The sequence below is a fragment of the Fundulus heteroclitus genome, unplaced genomic scaffold (assembly GCF_011125445.2).
Source record: "Fundulus heteroclitus isolate FHET01 unplaced genomic scaffold, MU-UCD_Fhet_4.1 scaffold_142, whole genome shotgun sequence".
Taxonomy (NCBI): Eukaryota; Metazoa; Chordata; class Actinopteri; order Cyprinodontiformes; family Fundulidae; genus Fundulus; species Fundulus heteroclitus.
The window spans coordinates 175,840-196,908 of NW_023396554.1; the positions used below are offsets into that span (position 1 = coordinate 175,840).

At 41.7% G+C, this 21,069-nt stretch overlaps 1 protein-coding gene across 2 annotated transcripts in view; it reads left to right on the plus strand.

Moving 5' to 3' along the window:
- The first annotated feature begins 9,222 nt into the window (after nucleotides 1-9,222).
- The window catches only part of LOC105921439 (transmembrane channel-like protein 3), a 141,279-nt gene continuing 129,432 nt past the window's right edge, over nucleotides 9,223-21,069 (plus strand). Inside the window, exons 1-3 of one of the 2 annotated variants that reach the window (XM_036129149.1) lie at nucleotides 9,223-9,471; nucleotides 9,863-10,009; nucleotides 13,936-14,011. In XM_036129149.1, coding sequence (XP_035985042.1) covers nucleotides 9,350-9,471; nucleotides 9,863-10,009; nucleotides 13,936-14,011 — 345 coding nt within the window. In that variant the 5' untranslated portion in view covers nucleotides 9,223-9,349. Of the gene's footprint in view, nucleotides 9,472-9,862; nucleotides 10,026-13,935; nucleotides 14,012-21,069 lie in introns of those variants that run through there. The other variant, XM_036129150.1, reaches the window with a different exon arrangement.

Genomic DNA, 21,069 nt, shown 5'->3' on the forward strand with positions numbered 1-21,069 from the left:
AGATGAGGAGAGCCCGCCTGCCCCCGCCCATCCTTAAGACCTTCTACAGAAGCACCATAGAGAGCATTCTGACCAGCTGTCTCTCTGTGTGGTGTGGAGGCTGCAGTGCCTCCGACTGGAAGAACGTGAGGAGAGTGGTGAGGACAGCAGAAGGGATCATCGGGGCTCCTCTTCCCTCCATTAAAGACATTTCATCGCAGCGCTGTGTGTCCCGAGCCTGTAACATCATCAAGGACCCCTCACACCCCCACCATGGACTGTTCTCCCTGCTGCCCTCTGGGAAGAGGTTCCACAGCATCCGCTGCAGGACCACCAGGTTCTGCAAAAGCTTTTTCCCTGCTGCCATCAGACTGTTGAACTGCTGAAGTATAAAATGGACTATGTACCACACTCGCTGATTTGCACATTTGTACAGTACCCTTATCCAGCATTATAAATGCTGCTCAACTCTTAGTCTCCAATATCACTGCTGCACTTTATCCGAAATTACTGCATAATTGTTTACAATGCAACTGTCCACTGTTGAATCACTGCTGCACTTTATTGGAAACTTACTGCATGTTTACATTTGTTTACATTTCAACTGCCTACTGTTCACTGCTGCACTTTACCAGGATGTCAATTGGAACTTATCCTGTAACTGAACTGCTATGCTGAACTAATAATCCCTTCGGTCAACTCCGTAACCTTCCCCCTCAGCGCCTCATTCTCCGCGGCCATAGCTGTTAGCTGGGCTTGGCTAAACTCCACCGACTCTCTCAGGGACTGAAACTCCTTGTGTAAAACTTCAACCAAGACGAGACGCGCGTCAAGGCTGGTAAGCTTCTTGTCGATGGATTCCAAGATGTCACTGAAGTTCCTGTCGGGAGACAAAGTAGATGAAGATGACGCGCTGGTAGAACTAGAACGAGTGCGCTTAAGTGACGGTGTGTTAGCAGCCGTAGGCTTCTGGACCTTCCCCATCACGATGCTATCAAAACACTCGCCCAGGTAGCACTCCAGGCTCGTCACGGTCTCTTCGTCCAGTTTGTTCCCTCGTAAAAAGTAATACAGTTGTAAATGTTTGGGCTTTTTCTTTGTATTATTTTCAGTTATTGCTTTGTTCTTACCTTAGCGTGTTTGATTTGAATTACATGAACGCCTCCATTTTACTTACGCACAGCTCCCGCGAGATCTCAGCCGCTCATCTCACCTCCCCTCCCTAACAGCAACTTGATGCTATCTGTGCAGCATGTTCGTTCTTTTCTTTTTTTTATAAATGTATTTGTTTTCACTTGAGTTTATAAGAAAATGTAATTATGAGTTCATGTTAATTTTCTGAAAGATAATTTTCTTTCTCTACGTGTGTAAAAAAGTATCAGTTTTGTATCTTTTATTTAAGCGATTTAAGAGGTCAATTTTTAGTGCGTTCCCCACTGTTACCGGTGCAGGAGGGGACAGTAAAGCACAATGAGCCTTAGGTCCTCTAGATCACTGTGAATGTCTCTGTTTTTGTTGTTTTTGCACAAAGGTTGCTCTTTATTGTATTGTATTGTAAGTTCATTAGCAATTTGAAAGATGATAAATTGTATTAAGGACATAGTTATAGTTGTCTGCTATAAGCACTTTAGATTTGATGATTGATATTTTTGTCGTACGACTGAACTCTCCAGAAAATTATTTTTGAACCAAGTTAATTGGGAATGATCTACAGGGTAGACAAAAAGTAAAACTAAAGGACTTTCCTCTGGCCAATACATAGGTCAGGTTTTTTTTTTGTTACCTAGATACTGATGGACTTGGAATCACACCAATCCCAGAATTGGAACATTGAGTTGATTTGAATCCACAGTGGATGTTTATGCCCTGCACACAGAGATCCCCAGTGTGAGCCGGGTGGCGAGCCAACTGAACTGTGAGCTTGAACTTGATGCAGTCTCATCTCCCTTCCCTCACAGAGAGTGAGGTAGGATTGTTGAACACTGATTTTTGACACTGGTTCTGGTGCTAATACATCACAGACTCAAGAAGAAAGGGCCCCAACGAACAAAAGTGGGTTAAGAACTTAGCATTATTTCTTTGTATTGTCCTTGAGAGCTTTTTGCCGGCTTTATTATTCCCATTTTGTGTTTTTTGAATATATTGTACAAATTTAAATGTTGTTTTGTATGTGGAGTTGTTGTCCTTGTTCAAAGGAAGATTTTTCACAACAACTCAAATCACTGACGTCTGTCATTATTGAGGTCAAACCACAGGCTCTTAAGACTTAGCATCTTCTGTTACTGGTCCTGTTATTGTTATAAATCACTTATTACCTGTTTCTCTGTCATCGTAACGTGACAAGGGTTACAAAGTCCCTAAATCTCCCATTTATATCCCCAAGATCTGAAAGCATAATGCCTGATTTTGATCTTGTGTATAGCCCGTTTAGTTTGCTCTCTTTAATTGCCTAGATAGTAGTTCTTGAGGCTTATCCCCCAGTTCCAAATGTTTTTGCTTTAATTTTAGTAGTTCTTTCATTCTTCTGTGTTTGTGTTTGTTTAACAAAGCTTTGTAAGACGCTTTAAGCGTCTCCCAAAGCAGTGATTCGTTAACTTCCCCGTCATCTGGAGAATATCTATTTGTATATTTGGAGCGTGTAACGAAAATAACTTTCCTCTGGGATTATTAAAGTAAAAAAAATAATCATTGGTCTCTCGAATTAGAGAGATGTGTGATGTAATATGGTTTCTGAAGGTAAACAGTAAACCTGTTTGGTAAGGCACATCTTAATGGAACATGATACAGGGCTATGATCTGAAATGAATATGCTGTGGTATCTTGAGTTATTAACGCTGGGGATCAGTTGGGAGTCTACCAGAAAATAATCGATCCTTGTGTATGATTTGTGCACATGAGGATAAAATAAGTGATTCTGATCAGTTGGGTATCTACAAATATCCACAAGCCCCTTGGATTGGGTTAGATTTTTAAGAGTACAGACACCAAGGATAATAGGTGCTGGGGCGGAAGAGAGCCTGTCCAATATAAGGATCCAAGTAACAATTAAAGGTCCCCACCAATAATTAGATAACTTGAATTCTCATCAGGAATTAAGGTGAAGGTGAAGATGGCTACCCCCCTGGCATGAGATGTGAAAGAAGCTTAACATACGTGGGAGATCCAGTTAGCCCTAAGCTTTCTCTGCTGTGTGGGATTGATATGTGTTTCCTGTAAGAACATGATATATGATTTTAAGGATTTAAGATGAGAAAAAACCTTGCCACATTTAATAGGGTAGCCCAGGCCTGAACGTTCCAAGAAATCAACAATACATAATCCACATAATTACTTATGTAGTGTAGACCAAATAATAAAATATCCTGCCAGTCATTAAACAAGTCATACTTAAAGTCTAACTCTTGGACTGAATGTATTTTTACACCAGAGTAAAGAAATGTATATTATATGTGAATTATGTGCACCGTTTGGAAGTAATTTCGATAAAACTTGCTGTATAAGCGAAAGAGCCCGAACATTCTTCAGTTGGGCTGTTTCGGAATGTGACGTCAAAAACAGAACTAGTACCGTGCATCCAGCTGCTAACACTACGACTTTCGCTACAGATTTATTAAATTTAATTAATAACTCTTACTCTACGTAAATTAGGAAAAAAAATGTCTGATAATTCTACAAACTCCACCTCAAGCATCGGCGACTCCGATACCGAATATATATATATATATATATATATATATATATATATATATATATATATATATATATATATATATATATATATATATATATACGAAGAAACGGAGTTTGAACAAGGTGAACCTGAGGAGACTACATTGAACGCTGCCCCAGACATAGAGCCCATGCTCCATTGTAAGTACCCCTCAAAATCCTCGCTCGTGAAGTGTGAATTGCATAAAACACTTTTGTCTTTGTTGGCAATCGTGTCCTTTTGCGTTTCTTTTACGAATTTTTCCCATTTCTTTTGGACCTTTTGATCCACCGGCCAAGTATGTAGCGCTACTTTCTGGCCTGCACTAGACCGTGGTGAAGTTGGGTTGACATTGGACATTCAAGCTCCGCGGAGTCAGCGGAGCACTCTTGAGAAACAAAAATCAAATCAGATTTGTTGACGGTCCCACCGCGTATGGGTGAAGGGAGCAGCTGAGAGACGCTGGCCAAGCTAGATCCCGCTGACTCCGCGGAGCTTGAATGACCGATGTCAAACCAACTTCACCGCAGTCTGCACTAGACCTATAAGCGACACTACAGCCACCAACTACGCACCTAGAAAGCATTTTATTGTGGACTTTGTTCGGCGATTTTTTTTTTTTTTTTTTTTTTTTTTTTTTTTTTAAAAGTACTTGCTCAAAGTAGACGTGGATCAGCAGATTTGGTGTGTGACAGAAGATACTGGAAAACATCCATATATCCTTGTTCGCCGTACCGGTTGTACAACGTAAACGCCTGTGTGTTTCTATGCAAGTTCGCTTCGCGCATTCTCGGTGTTCTTGAACTGACGTCGCACGTCGGAAATGGCCGATCGTAAACGGAGGCAGCACTCAAACGCGGAATACCATAATCGGTGTAAAAAATGCGCAATATTTCATATTTAAACTTAATTTGAACACTTTTGATACATGAATATTCAAAGTTTACCTTGTTCTGGAAGTTATTCAACGGTTTTCAGGATTTCTTTTCAGTCCAAGAGTTAGACTTTAAAGCATCTGTACTGTATTTCGAACATTAACAAAACATCTGGCAGCCAACAACAAACACAGGAAATATTCCACCACCGAACATGTGGAAGCCAACCCCCCACTGTGTGCTTCCCCAACTGAAGCACTGTAACCCTGATTCATAACTGGGATCGCTGTGGTCGATTAAAGAGAAGGGGGGGAAAAAGATAACTAAACAAGTGCAACTCCCCCCTGCAGAGAACGACACACACGTATTAGAGATTAAACATTCAAAATATTAAACCACAGCATTGTGTCACTACAGTAACAGTGGGCACACATTACCATTCAATTAAGACATTATTTTGGGATACTGTTCAGAGTTTTTGCTCTACAAAGCATTTTGCATCTATTGGATTGGTGAAAATTTTTTCTGCTCCATCACCTCAGCTGTGTAATCCGGATAGAAAAAACATCCTCTGACTGCCATATTCCAGTGGCCGCCGCCTGCCAAGCCAAATTATTTTCTCCTTCTCCTGTGCGAGGTGTACCTGTGCAATGAGCGGTTGAGGATGGACTTCCTCAGGTGGCTTCGGATATATTGTGCGGTGCGCCCTGTCAATGGTGACTGGTTTCTCAAAGTTGTCGCCACCCTGCAATTTGGGAATAAGGGTGGACACGACTCCGTCAGTTGGCCATTTTCCTTACCCTCTGGTATGCCGACAATCTTGCTGTTAATGCGTCGAGAGTGACCTTTCAGATCTGATTGAGGTTTGAATTGTAACACTTTATTCTCCTGTAGTTCGGCCACCGAGCTTTCCACCAAGCCGATGTGATTCTGATGGTTAGCAGCCTGTTGTTGGGTTGCCACCCCTCTCTGTAAGTGCCTGTTCCACGCAAGCCCTAGAAACTCCGCTCGAATCTGTCAAATCGATCGTTGATGGACTGTACCAACTTGTTAGACATCTTCTGCCAAAATAACGGCAACTGATCCTCATCGTCATTGGTAGTTACTGCCGTCAATCTTTTTAGTTGGAAAAAATGGCGCCGGTGTGTCTGTGTCGCCGTTTGACTCTCCTGATTTTTCTTTGTATTTTGTTAATTTTAACCTCTGTCACAAGGACCACTGACTCACTGTTGGTGTATAATCGCCTGGAGTTGCTAAAAATTAAGGAAAATGTGCGATCGGGTGTCATTTCCAATGCGAACAGATCAGAATCTTTCTTCCTAACTGATCTACCGGACTGCCTGTTTAAGGTAAATGCGACCCTGCCCAAAAAACGTAAGTGCTGTGGACGGCGGGCGGGCCGACTGGTAAAGTTGAAAGCCTTGCTGGCTTTTTCGCCTAATGCAGTGTGGGCCACTTCTCTCCCTTCGGATTACAGGGATTGTTTTAGCCGCTTTATTTCCCAGCGTTTTCTGTCAGCTCGGCGCAACTGTCGGAAGGCGGAGCGAAAGTGGCAGAAAGACCGTCTGGAGGTCTCGAACCAGATTCTTAAAGAAAGCTGGAAAAAGTATCAGATGGTGGTTAGGGTTGAAAGAAACAAGCATTTTTCTAATTTAATCTTAAATAATCTCAGCAAGCCTCACATTCTTTTTAAAACGATTGACTCTGTTTTTAACTCTGTTTTCCTATTCCGTCCACTTCACTGGAGATGACGGGCAAAACTTGTAGTAAATTCCTTAAATTTTTTATCAAAATGGTGGATACTATCAGGGCGGATATACCAGCTTTTACTATGAGTCCCTCTGTGGTAAATTGCTGCTCATTTGTCTTTACGCAGTTTCAGCCTGTCTCTCCAGCTGTTTTAACGGAAATTGTTTTAAAGCTAAAACCTTCCTCCTGTTCCACTGACCCGGTCCCTCTTCGCTTTTTTATGGAAGTTTGGGACACCATTAGCCCCGTTGTTGGTAAAATAATTAACAGTAGTCTGTCTTTGGGAACTGTGCCTTCTTTCTGTAAAAAAACGACTGTTGAACCACTGATAAAAAAACCTAGTTTGGATCCCATAAATCTTCCAAATTATCGACCAATTTCCAAATTGCCGCTTGTCTCAAAGATTTTGGAGAAATGTGTCTTAGCACAAGTGCAACCTTTTTTAGACGAAGCTGCCATTTTAGATCCTTTTCAGTCAGGGTACAAAAAATTTCACAGTACTGAATCAGCACTGTTAAAGGTTTTTAATGACTTGTTTTTAATAACTAGATTCTGGTAGTTCAGCTATTTTAGTGCTTTTAGATCTTACTGCTGCTTTTGACACAGTTGACCACACAGTTCTTTTGGACCGACTGAGGGACTGGGTGGGTGTCAGGGGGACTGCTCTGCAGTGGTTTAGGTCCTACCTGTAAGAGAGGTCTTTCTCTGTCAGGCTGGGGGAATGCACGTCATCGTTTGCCCCCCTTTATTGTGGAGTCCCTCAGGGTTCTATCCTGGGACCTTTATTGTTTGCACTATACCTCCTTCCTCTCAAAGAGATTTTTACCAAACATGGTATAGCATACCATTTCTATGCTGATGATTGATAACTTTATTTGCCAATTGCTAAAAACAGCCACTGCCCCCTGACACCCCTTCTAGGCTGTCTGGGTGATGTCAAGGCTTGGCTGTCCAAAAACTTTCTGAGGCTTAATAAGAGCAAGACAGAGGTGATGGTTTTTGGAAGTGCCATCACCGACTTAGGACCTTTCAAGCATTTTGTGCGTTCCAATGTAACCAGCCTAGGTGTCACCATAGACAGCGATTTTAAACTGAACGAACAGATAAGTAGTGTTTTAAAATCGTGTTTTTATCATCTTCGTCTTTTATCTAAGGTAAAACCGTTTTTATCTTTTAACCTCTTCGAGCAGGTTTTACACTGTTTTATTTCTAGCCGTCTGGACTACTGCAATGCACTTTATTCAGGCATTAGCCAACAAGCTCTCTCTCGTCTGCAGTTAGTCCAAAATGCAGCGGCTCGTCTTTTAATGGGGACCAGAAAATATCAACATATTACACCAATTCTTGCGTCTTTGCACTGGCTCCCTGTTCGTTTTAGAATTGATTTTAAGATTATATTGTTTGTGTTTAGAGCCTTGAATGGGATGGCTCCTAAATATATCACTGACCTCCTCCAGATTTATTCTCCGGCACGTGCTCTGAGGTCTGAGGGCCATCTTCAGTTAATAGTGCCTAAGACAAGGCTAAAAACCAGAGGGGACAGAGCCTTTTCTGTAGTTGGCCCTAAACTTTGGAATGCTTTGCCCCTCCATGTATGGACTGTCTCTACGGTGGAGTGTTATAAGTCTCGTCTTAAGACCCACTTTTACTCTTTGGCTTTTAACGCCGCTTAGTTGTGTGTTCCTTTGTGTCCTTTTTTTTTTTTTTTAATTGGATTATTTTTATTTATATTTTCTTGTTATGTACAGCACATTGGAAACTTTGTCTGTTGTTAAATGTGCTATATAAATCAAATGGATTGATTGATTGATTGATTGATTGATTGATTGATTAGTTTGGCTACGGCTAGCATTATTAGCCAGATCTAGGCTCAATTTATGCAGAATGAGTCCAAAGAAAGGCTAGACGCATCTCCACCCACCCAGGCAATGCAATGTCTTCCCCTCTCCCATCAGGTAAACGCTTCAGAAGCCTCAAAACCAAAACAAATAAGCTTAGAAACAGCTTGTTTCCAAGAGCTGTGAAGGCAATCGCCCCCTGATGGAAGACTGCATTACAATAACCTTAATGTTCTGCCTGCATCACTGTCATGTCAGAATATCCAAATACACATCTCTGTAAACGAAGCCTCAAATCTTCATTGTTCAATAAACACCCTACTACCTCATTATCTTTATCTGTGACTTTCCTGGACGCTAAAAAAGTAACCCTTGTTCATTGCATGATTATTTGTCCATTTGTTTGCCTTTATTATGTGTAATGTGAATCGGAGTAGCAAAGGCGAAATTACATTGCGGTGACAAGTAAAATATTCTTGATTCTTCTTTTTGATTCTTGGTTCTAATTTTAGTGACCTCCATTTGGTGTAACCAGATGTCTTTACCACCAGGGTGTCCTCTCAAGGACATATATGCATTCCTCTTTTGAACAGTTTGTAACTGTTCAACAAAATGGGGATTTGACAGCCAGTTTGTACTGTGGCGTTGCTGTACATTTTGTCCTGAAATCCCTTTTATAAGCTATCTGTATGAAATTAGAATGTGTAATCACCTAATAGAGAAACACATTGATTAAAAGTAGTCCACAGAGTGTGGTTAAAGAGTCAACAATTAAATAACAGACATCTGTCTAAGCTTTAACTACTTTCCAGCTCCATAATCCATCTGTTCGTCAGTTTTAATTAAAAGTAAAGAGAGTGGAGCGCCAACAAAAGATATTGCATGTAAGCAGTATACGGGCTTCATAACTAAACCACATAATTACCTAAACCAGCAGTTTAATTTTATCATGTGTGTGTGTGCGCGTGCATGCACGTGTGTGTGTGGATCCAGTGCTGTCCCTTTAAGTGGTTTCTACAGGCTGTGATTGGACTGATGGTGCTTAAGGTCTGTACTGCTGGGCTGTTGCTCCAGAGCAGCAGGTAGCTCCAGCTCAGACCGTTGATAAGACACAGGAGAAAGGTAGTATTTGTCTGCACACTGATTTCTAAAGACAGATCAGCAACACACAACTATCCCCACACACACACCCTGTTAGTATGAGTACAGGATCGGAACCTGTGGTTGCAGGCAGTAGATCATTGTCTGCTGCCAAAAGACACAGGACTGTCAGAAAGAACTCAAGGAGGATTTATTCTGCTTACCAAAACCACCAGCAGGGGTGAGTTGCATTTGTTATTTTTAAGCTGATCAATTTTATTGTTATCAGGTATTCTAGGACGACTCTGCTCTATATGTAAACTATGTTCGCCTTAACAGACTGCAAAAATGTGCTTTTGATCAAAATCCTATTTAGAGAAAATAATAATAAAGGCTCCTTAGAGTTACATTGGCACTCAGAAACATTCTGTATTGTTGCACTTACAAATGAATGTATGTAAACTCATGCATGACCCGCTTTTAAGCCTGGCACAATATTAAGTGTGTTTCTATGTAAACCAAATAAGTTACTATTATGTGGTATACATGTTATCAGTCTGGCTGCTAACAGTTCTTTCTTTTATTATAAAGTTATATAGCAAAGCCATTTTTACTGTGCCTATATTCTGCAGCTCCTCAGATGACGAAGGTGAAGATGACAAGGAAGTGGACAGCAATGACCCAGAAGAAATGTTCCAGAACATTCAGTACCAAAAAGAGATCATCGCCAACATTCGCTCCAGACCCTGGCCAATGAGACGCAAGCTCAAAGTTCTAAAGTATCCTTTATTTTATGTTTGTAACATTCATCCTTACTTTAATTAATTTTATTTCTTCAACAAAAAGAGCAACACATGCTACATAAGTTGCAAATATTTGAGGAGCTACTTGTTTGATAGTGAATATTTTAGCTGAACAAAATGTGTAGTCACTCAAACTGTCATTTTTAAATAACAAGCAAATTAGAATAAGAAAAAAAGAAAATCTTGTGAAAACATTAGCTTGATTAACATAATCTTGTTACTAATCCACATGCAATTTTTTTTAACTGAACGTTTTTCTTTACTTTTGTGAAGATAATATATCTTGTTTCAATAGCTTTATTACAACATATTTCTCCAAGCAATCACTGAAGCTTCAGTAGCAAGGTCCACCTTTTGATTGTACCAAAATAATATGTTGTTATTGATTTGTCACTTACAAAATTGGGAAATATAGTTATTCATTTAAAGGTAGACTATTTACATTATAATATGCATTTAAATAATGCGTGAAAACAAATAAAGAAAATTCCACTGTCTGGAGATTCAGGCTTTTTAACACAATGTATTTCAGTTTTTTTGCATTTATTGCTTTTAGATACAAGCCTGTACAAAATGAGCTTTTCTGATCTGTAGAACAAGCTGAGATGGAATGTGCTTGAATGGATAGAGAGCATCTAAAGTAAGATGTGCTGAGTATGTGCCATGGCTAACAGGTTTTATATGGGCAGTTTGTTATTACTGCAGAGGTTTTATTACCTTCATCAGGGATAGGTTGCAAGCCTGCGCTTTTCCACTGAGGCTGAATGTCTGTGATTACTTCTGCCGCAGCTGCAGCCACAGCCTTTATTTCACATCTCATATCATTAATTTTTATCCCCAAATTACTAAAATATCAATCTTAGGAGAACACTTTAGTTCAAGTCCTTGAATTTTTTTAATTCTTTCTCAGCTGTGACTTAAGACTGCTAAACTTTGGTAAATTTTAGTGTGTAATTACTGTAAAGAAAAAATCTGACTGTTTATTTAGGGTGCTGTTCATTTCAACCCTTCGGCCTTTCCTCCCTTTCAATCTTGGTTGTGCCGCACCTGCTGTTTTTGATTAAAAGCTGTCTGCTGCAGGCTGTTTCATACCAACCCTTCTTCAGTTTGTACCAACACAGAGGAATTATTGTAGACACCAATGAGAGCCAATTATTTAAAGTAATATTTCACAATCTGCACAGTCTTCTATAATATTTTTTTTCTTGCTTTAATTAAACAAAACTACTCCATGGATAAAAGCATAGGTAAGAAAATGTGTATCTGCTGAAAGAAAGCGAAAGTAAGATGGAATGAAATGACAATCCTCAGTTATACAACTCTAAAAAGGGTGGATTGACCTGGAGACAAGATTTTATTGCCAACAACTTGTATTTGGTTAATATTACTAGTTAATATTAGAATATTCAATCCTACGGCCCTTAATTTCTATTATTGTGCTGTACTGAACCCGAACACAGAGAAAAGACAAATTAAACCCATCTATGGTTTAGAAACAAGAAACTTATCTTTGCATTTCTGACCCTCAGGATGAAATGTCTTTTTCTGAAAGTGCCTGCTGCAAGAATACAGCCAGATCGACTAAAGCAGGGGTCACCAACCTTTTAGAAATTGAGAGCTACTTCATTGGTACTGTCACACAAAGGGCAACCAGTACTGAGTCAGTTCTCACCAATAAATATATTTGCACGGCTTTTTTTTTTTTTAAAGATATTGTCATTTCTAAATCTGTATAATGCAAGTGTGATTACAAAAGTAGACAACAGACTAAAATAATTTAGCTTACTGGAGGGTTGTACTAGTTTTAGGGCACCATATGTGGTCCTTGGAGGCTACCTGGTGCCTGCGGGCACCATGTTGGTGACCCCTGCACTAAAGACTTCACTTGTCTTTAGTGAGTGTACATACTCGTCAAATTAAAAATAACATAAAACAAATTATGACTCTACACATTCATTGAGAGCCTAGATATATTCAGAGCTCTGGAAATGCTTTGAAGCCATGGTTTATATACTTGGTTTGGGACAGAATAGACCATAGGTTGAAATTACATAAAATGGAAGAAGAGCATATTGCTCACTTTGCTAACCTAAATGGACCTCTTTGCCCTGGCACACCATTAGTGCTATTTGCTCGGTTAATTAGATCCTAAGACAGAGCACAAACATGATTCAAAAGACCTGAAGAAAATCTGTTTGTCAATATGGCCATCAGAGAGATCATTCCAACTTTGGTTTTGCAGGGAACACCTCAAACTATATGTGTATTTTATTTATTTATTTGTCAGGGATTCAAGGTTGTTTTCTCCCCTCTCTCACTTGATGAGATCATAGATCATTTCTACATAGTCAGGTTTCAGCACAGACGAACATCCACATATTCATGCTTTGGTTTTGCTCAGTTTACTTCTGAATAATAATGATTGTGTTAACATCTGCAACAATAGTAACCCAATAATCCAATGACAAATAATGGACCCCAAGAAGGGTAGCTGGGTGTAAAGCCTAGCTTATGGGGATCCTAAACAATAAACTATAGCCCATATTCCATTGTAAGCCCCAGGATTTGGTGCACCTGGGGTAAATGAAAGCCTGGTACTTTTAAGTAGCCGCGTTTCCATTTGCAGTGGGCCATGGATTTAAATCAGTCTGATGACGAATTGTGAAGTTGTGCAGAAAACTGCCCTTTCAACTTCAGTCCAACAAGTGACTGTAATAAGAAATCAAAGACCAACATCCAAAGGTGGATATTTTTTTAAACATTAGTAAAATCTCTGAAGGTGGTGGTTAGTTGGATAAACTCTATGGAGTAGAACCTAAAAGTTACACAGTGCTGCTTTAAGTTGCACTGGATCATACCAATCTGCATCTGACAAGAGTTGTTGCTTTACAACTACATGATTCATTTAGAATAACTATTAAACACTCATAAAAGTGCTTCTTTTTCTTTTATTTATATAATAATCAGGAAAACTCAGACATCTACAGTACAGACAATGTTTTTAGTAAAAATAATTTTGTTAGAATAACAAAAAACAGATAACCCTGACTGTCTTATTATAAGCAAATATTTATATAAAGTAGACCGGGGAGTAGACAGGCTGTGAAGAAAGTGTAATATGTAGGCAGGACACAGAGAGAAACTCTAGAAGCTTTTGGCAATCTGTGTCTCCCCTCCTCCAGAAATTAATGCAAAATAGAAAATAATTAAGTTATTTAGAGAAATGTGCATTTATTTATTTATAAGGAAAGTTGAGATGCTCTGTTTAATCAATAGTACTTTGATATTTCCCACAGAACTTTGGAAAACTGTTTTTATAATTAATATCTAATTAATATTTTTTGGCGATAGATGTTACATTTTATATTTTAGTTGCAGTTATTCACCACAAACTTACTAAACAGTTTATATTCACTTTCAGCCGCGATAAAAAATCTAGGATGTAGGGGAAATCTCCTACAATTTAGCCTTGCCGACTAAATGCTGCAGTAATGAAGGAGTCCCCTTCCAGCTGCTCAGGAAGAGACTGGCCTGGAAACAGAACTCTGCTGTACCAGGAACTCCAAAAGCAGATTCAAAATAGGGTCATCTTGATGACTGCATACATGACGTTTTGAGGTATACTTTCTTGCTCAGAAACACATTAAGACCTCATTTTGTGATAATGGGTATAAAATCACTAAATGTGTGCATTTACTTCCTTACTGCTCCTTACTCCTCTGTGTAACTCCTACTCTCAGTCCAGAATCTGAAATCCCCCACATCAGTTAGTATTGAAACACATGCTGAGGTTTTTAACATGCAATGTGTCAGGGTTTTCTTCAGATCTGCAGCATTACAGACCACTACAGGAAGTGCCCACTCAAATGAACACCTTTCATCTATGTGTTTGCTTTTTTTAGGCACGCTCGAGAGATTGTCCTAAAGTATGAAGGCCAGCTGACGAGAACAAGAGGTTATCAGACCGCCGGAGCTGATGTACATTCACTTTCAGAATGGTTACCTTTTTAAATATACTAAAGCTGATCACAATTTGAAATGAGTGGATAATGACAAACAGAAAGCTTTGTTGTCCTATCTAGTAATCCACAATATCTTTGTTTCAAAAACATCCTTTAAGAAATTAAGTTTTTTGAAGACATAATTTGTCAGGAGGATGTTAGCATATGGGGTCAAATGGAAGGCAGGTTTCTGTCCCTCTACAGTGGCGACTGTGTGGCTCAAAAAGTCACAATTTTTTAGTTTTAGGATTTTACATATCAGGACAATAGTACACAGTAAAAAGACAGTGTTTCTCTCAGAAGATTGCTAAATAAAAACAGGCAAAAAGTGTCTGAAACATGCAAAATAACTAATATTATACAGTCCATCATTAAACAAGCATTCAGCGCTCAGCCTTTCACCAGCTTGAGGCACAAAGCTGTCTGGTGATTTTGGTTTTCATGAGAGATACTCTTTTCCTGAACACAGCGATAAAGATAAAAGTACACAATAGTACTATCAAAATATTCATCCATCCATCCATCTTCTTCAGCTCATCCTGGGTTGGGTCGCGGGGGTAGCAGCTTCAGTAGGGAGACCCAGACTTCCCTCTCTCTAGCCACTTAGGCCAGCTCCTCAAGGGAATCCCAAGGCGTTCCCAGGCCAGCCGAGAAACATAGGCCCTCCAGCTTGTCCGGGGTCTTCCCCTGGTGGGACGTGCCCGGAACACCTCACCAGGGAGGCGTCCAGGAGGCATCTGAACCAGATGGCCGAGCCACCTCAACTGGCTCCTCTCGATGTGGATTTCTTTCTTATTTCTTGTTGTGTTATCCCGCACAACTTATAAATTTTCTTTTCTGTTCTGAGTTCTGTCATTTTATGTCAGAACTTTATAAATCTGTAATCAGAGTTTTCACAGAGTCAGCCTCCGCCAAACCTCCACATTCACATCATCGTGTATTTGCCTGATCTTATTTCCCTGATGTTGTTCTCAATCTACATTCGGAATTTGAGGGGTCTCAATCCTCAGGCCTCCAACCCAGCAAAATACGATTCCCCGTCGAGAACCGCAGTGAGTCGCCATGCTCAAGACACTTTCAAAATTTGCAATGCATCTCTGATCCACAATACTGCTTCAAGGCACTCCAAAGCATTAATTTAGCAGATTTAGTTCTACTGAGACTAACCGAAAATGCAGATTCGATAAAACAGGTTCTGTTTACCTTGTTTTGTTGTGGCCAGCCAGTGTCCCTTGTCCATTTGTCCCAATCTGAAGTCCAATTCAGCCTGTCACCCCGAATCCTGGACCGAGCCCCCAAATGTTGAAGCCGTCATGCTTCCCCGGGTTCGTTAATTCGTTGTGCCGGACTTTAAAATAATAACTCAGCCATGGACGCAAAATTCCATTTCACCTTTGCAAAGGGGAGAGATGATACACCTGCCGACTGCGGGCAACAACTCTGTCTCTCCACCCGTTTAGGCTTGTTTTTATTAAAGTTAGAAAATAGATTATGCAAAGTCACACAATGAATGACGCACAAATGTTATCGCTATCTTACTCCCTAATAACTATCTTCTCTTGTTGTTTTCTCCTGCTGCATGTGAACTGGAGTTGCTGTTCTTTCCCCTGCCTAGGAACTGGCCTTGAAACTCTCTCCTGATACTTTTGCTCGTAAACAGAATCTATTCACATTCTCTTCTTCTGATCAACAGACACGGCCTTAAACCATATAAATTGCATATTAAAAGCATGTTAAACCTTCATAAATGCGTACTAAAAAAACGGATCAAAGTTAATACATTCCACACAAGACGTTGGCACTTGACGTAGCAGCATTGAAAGACAAAAATAGCTGCGAGAAGCTGGATGGGTGCTTCAATGTTCTTCAACAAGCTAGCTAACAGCTTAGCTACGCTGCACCTTCTCAAGATGGCGAACCACTTATGAACCACAAATCAAACAGCCAAAATCATATACAAAATGCATGCACATACATCAGAAATATCCAGTAGTTAAACAAAACTCTGTCTTGGAGTAATTAAGCATTGAACTAAATCCTAAATATGTTTCTGCCCAGGCACAAAAACATCATCTTTTGGGTGAAAAGAGAAATAAAAAGGGGAATCTTTTCTTTACTCTGACGTTGCCTTGGCGGGAGTCCTGGAGTCCGTTCTTCGTACGTCGCTAACTCAGCAGGATTTGATTGACAATTTGGCATGATCTTGGATCGTTTGGTTCTTCAAAACTCATCCTGGACTTGCTGTCATAGCAACATGTGCGCAAACTTAAGCCTGCTCGTGAGATATAAACAGAATTAGATCGCAGCTTTATAAACGGAGGAGATAGGGAAGTCTGTCCAGCCAGTGCACTTGGACCACCTAGTGGCAGAGGACGGGACATAATTGTGGAACACCATTTTTTAATATTTAATAAACGACGAAACAAATAACGCTTAGTTCCTGTTTTATTTAAACAATTCTTTATAAAGAAAAGACAGCAAGTCACCTTTTGTCTGCAATAAGAGATAGTTATGTAAAGTCAGCAATACCACTGTCAAATGGTGTATTAGAACTTACTCTGAACATCCTTTTGAATCAACTTGATCTCTAGTGCAATTTTTCTCTTTTTAAAGTTGTGAAGTTCAATTTCTCCTCTTTGTGTTTTTTTCAGGTTAAAATACAATTTTTTTTGTTGAAAAGCTGTTTATATATTGAACGGATGACACCCTGTGTCATTTTGTGAAAGAAAAAGAAAGGGTGAAACATGTCTTATGCAACAAAAGTAAAAAGAACCTGTTTTTTTCAGCCTTTTTCTTGGTGGCTGTTATAAACAGACAAACATCATTTAACAGTGGCTTTTAAAAAAAAGGAAGAAGTTGCTTTTTAAAAAAAGTATAATTAAAGGCTACCATTTTGTAGAATAGTCTTGTAGCCTACTTCACTTTTTCCCCCAAGTTCTAGTGGCTCTCACATAAAAGAACAAAGTAAATATGAAATTATTAAAATGCAAAAATACATACTGTAGAAAGTGATAGAAACATCTAACATGGACAGCACTTATGCATGTAATTTGTCTGATGCTTTTTGCCAGCCCTCTCTCCTGGCTTTAGCAGACTTTGAGGTGTTGTTTGCCTGTTGTTTTAATTAATCACTCAAATTTGGCATAACCTTCCATTAAAAGCTCTTGTTCTGCTTGTGAGAAAAACTGTGGGGTTCTTTGGCCATGCTGAACAACCAATAGCAGCGTTGCTGATCATTGTTTCTACTATCGACACATTTTCCCTTTTAAAGCGACGCATGAACGCGCAGTTATCTCAGATAACTCAATGCAGCGATACTTATCATAAACAACAGGTGTGTTCGAAGAACCCAATTAGCCGGATCATGATTAGCCGTATGAAATCATCTTGGATGTCTCATTTGATCTTGGATGTTTTAAGTGCGGTTTTGGAGCTATTTAGTTAAGGTAGCACATCCTCCCCAACCCAGAGAAGGCGCTCTACCCTTTTGCAGCTCAAGACCATGGTCTCGGATTTGGAGGCACTGATCCTCATCCTGGCCACTTCACACTCAGCTGCGAACCGCTCCAGTGAGAACTGGAGATCACAACCTGATGAAGCCAACAGGATCACGTCATCCACAAAAAGCAGAGACGAGATCCTAAGGCCACCAAAAGAAATTCCCTCAACACCTTGGCTGCGCCTAGACATTCTGTCTATCAAAGTTATGAACAGAATCGGTGACAAAGGGCAACCCTGGTGGTGTCCAACTTTCACCGGACCAAGTTCTGACACCGGTCATAGAAGGACCTGACAGCTCTTATTAAAGGGCCTGGTACTCCATAATCCCGGAGTACCCCCCACAGGATCCCCAGAGGGACCTTCTCCAGGTCCACAAAGCACATGTAGATTGGTTGGGCAAACTCCCTTGCACGCTCCAGCACCCTGCTGAGGGTGTGGAGCTGATCGAGTCTTCCACGACCAGGACAAAAACCACACTGCTCTTCCTGAATCTGAGGTTTGTCTATCCGATGGACCCTCCCCTCCAGAACCCCAGAATAGCCTTTACCAGGGAGGCTTAAGAGAGTGATTCCTCTGTAGTTGGAACACATCCTCTGGTACTATCAAAATACTGTAGATAAAATAGAATACAAACCACCATATTATAAAAAGTACAAGAAATCTGGGTCAATAAATAATTAAATAAATAGATTAGGAAAACTGTGCCTAATTTCTTAAAATATTCTACAAACAGCCGAAGTGTTGTTCGGGGTCCTAATAGCAGAAGGAACAAAACTATAGGTTACTTGCGTAACCCCGGTTCTCAGAGTAGCATGAGTGAGATGTCTCACTATGGGATACACCCCTTGCCGTATTCCTCAGAAGCATATATCTCATTACGGCAATCCTGATTGGCTGGTGATCCTGACGTCTGCGTCACCCCTCTTATAAGTAGCTTGTGCTACGACGCCACGTCATTCGAAATAAGTACCTCTTCTCGCTTCGCCTCAGCAAGAAGGGTTGTCTGGTGAGACATCTCACTCATGCTACTCTGAGAACCGGGGTTACGCAAGTAACCTATAGTTCTCATTCATAGCATTCGTTTCGATGTCTCTCTATGGGATATGGAGACTCCTGTATTGCCAGACTTCCTATATCTGGCGACCCCCAGTACTCGGATGTGCATGTCCCAGTAGTGCCTCAGAGTCCAATACAGCTGACGCCACACTTGGAACTGAGACATCCAACTTATAAAACCGAGTAAATGCGAGTGGCGACGACCAACTCGCTGCTGCACATATGTCCTGAAGAGACACTCCTCTAAAGAGGGCCCAGGACGTCGCCAAGCCCTTAGTGGAGTGTGCCCGTAGACCCCCCGGGGCCTGAAGACCCTGGCTTGTATAAGACGGCGCAATTGCTCTCACAATCCAGTGGGAGAGCCGTTGCTTTGAGATGGGCTTAACCTAAAAGGCTTTGCCCAGGACACAATGAGCTGATCACTCCTCCGGAAACCGCTAGTCCTGTCCACATAAGCCCGCAGGGCCCGGACCGGACAAAGCCTGTTCAACCGCTGTTCCCCGGGGAGGAAAAAGGAGGAGGAGAGAAGGCTGTAAGAGTAATAGGAGAAAATGAGCCCACCACTTTAGGTACAAAAAAACCGGGTTGGGTTGCAGTGAGACTTTAGCATCCACTGGACCAAATTTGGTGCAGGAGGGGTTCACTGACAGAGCATGGAGGTCACCTACACGTTTAGTAGATACCAATGATAGCAGCAGCACTGTCTTGAGGGACAGATGCTTGAGATCAGCCTCCTCCAAAGGCTCAAATGGAGGGTTGGTGAGGCCGTCCAATACCACTGCCAGGTCCCATGGAGGTGCCAGGGACCTGGCAAACGGCAGAAGCCTACGTGCTCCTTTCATAAAACAGCCCACCAAAGGGTGTTGGCTGGCTGTTTTACCCTCAAAGCCTACATGACGTTCAGAGATAGCTGCCAGGTAAACCTTAATTGTGGAGAATGCCATTCTTTTGTCAATCAGCTCTTGCAGGAACGACAAAATCCCCCCCACGGGACACTGAAAAGGGATAAAATCCCTGGCAGAACACCATCTTTTGAAATTGTTCTACTTGCAGTCATATAGGGACCTGGTGGAGGAAGCCTTAGCACTCTGAATGGTATATATAACACTCTGAGGCAACTCTGCTGTGTTTAAATTATACCACTCACGGGCCAGGCCCATAGTTTTAGGTGTTCTGGGTGAGGGTGAAACACTGTCCCCCTCACCTGCGTCAGCTTGTGGACCCGTAGCGGGAGTTGCCAAGGCTGTCTTCTCAGGAGCTGATATATCTCCGCTAACCAGTGCATCGCTGGCCAATGTGGAGCTATCAGGATCAGTGAGTGGCGATGCTCCCTCACTCTGGCGAGAGTGGGGGAAATCAGAGCCAGAGGAGGAAAACCGTACAACAGAACGTGAGGCCACCTGTGCGCAAGCGCGTCCACGCGAGCGGTGCGTTCTGATCGCGCATCGAAAAGAACAGCGGACACTGAGCGTTCTCGCTGGAGGCGAACAGGTCCACTGTTGCCCTCCCAAAATGGAACCACACCTGTTCCACTATTGCTGGATGCAGAGTCCAGTCCCCGTATAATGGGGAGCTAGTGCATACAAAAGAAAGCAGCGCAGTCCTCCCTGACGGTTAATATAAGCCACTGTTGTCGTGTTGTCGGTCCTCACAAGGACATGGCAACCGCCGAGGAACGGGAGGAAGCGCTTTAGTGAGAGAAACACCGCTAAGAGCTCCAGATAATTTATGTGGAACTGTCGGAGGTCCGGGCTCCACAGGCCTCTTACATACCGACCCTTGTGAATTCTTCCCCATCCTGACAGGCTCGCGTCCGTCGTGATCATCTTCCGTGACACAACCGGACCTAGCGGCACACCCTGCCCTAGAAAAAATGGCCGGCGCCAGGGGCGCAGCGCCCTGATGCACTCCGAAGTGACAACCACCCGTCGCGCGGGATGAAGCATGAGTGCGGCTACCCAGCGCTGAAATCCCCTCATATGCAGAGGGCCGAGGGGAACAACCAGAATGACGGAGGCCATCAAACCCAGCAGCCGCAGGCATAATCTGAAAGGGACTGCCCTGAGCAGGCGGAATGAGACGAGGCAGGACCTCATCCTGAGCACCCTGTCTGAAGACAGACGAGCGGTGAACGAGACCGAATCCAGCTCTAGACCCAGAAAGAGAATATTCCGTGTCGGGGCTACAACAGGGATGCGTGCGAGAGCATCCTGAATTTGTATTTTCGGAGATAACCATTCAGAGCTCTCAAGTTCAGGACAGGGCGAATTCCTTTCCCTCCCCGTTTCGGGATCAGAAAATACATGGAGTAGAAGCCGCTGTGTTTCTGCTCCGCGGGAACAGGACTGATAGCTCCTTTCCTCAACAGCGCAGAGATTTCCTCCTGCAGCGCGCAAGCCGATTCTCTCCCCGCCTGAATGGGAACTATGCCCGAAAATTGAGGGGGAATCCTGGCAAACTGAAGCCGGTATTCTCGCG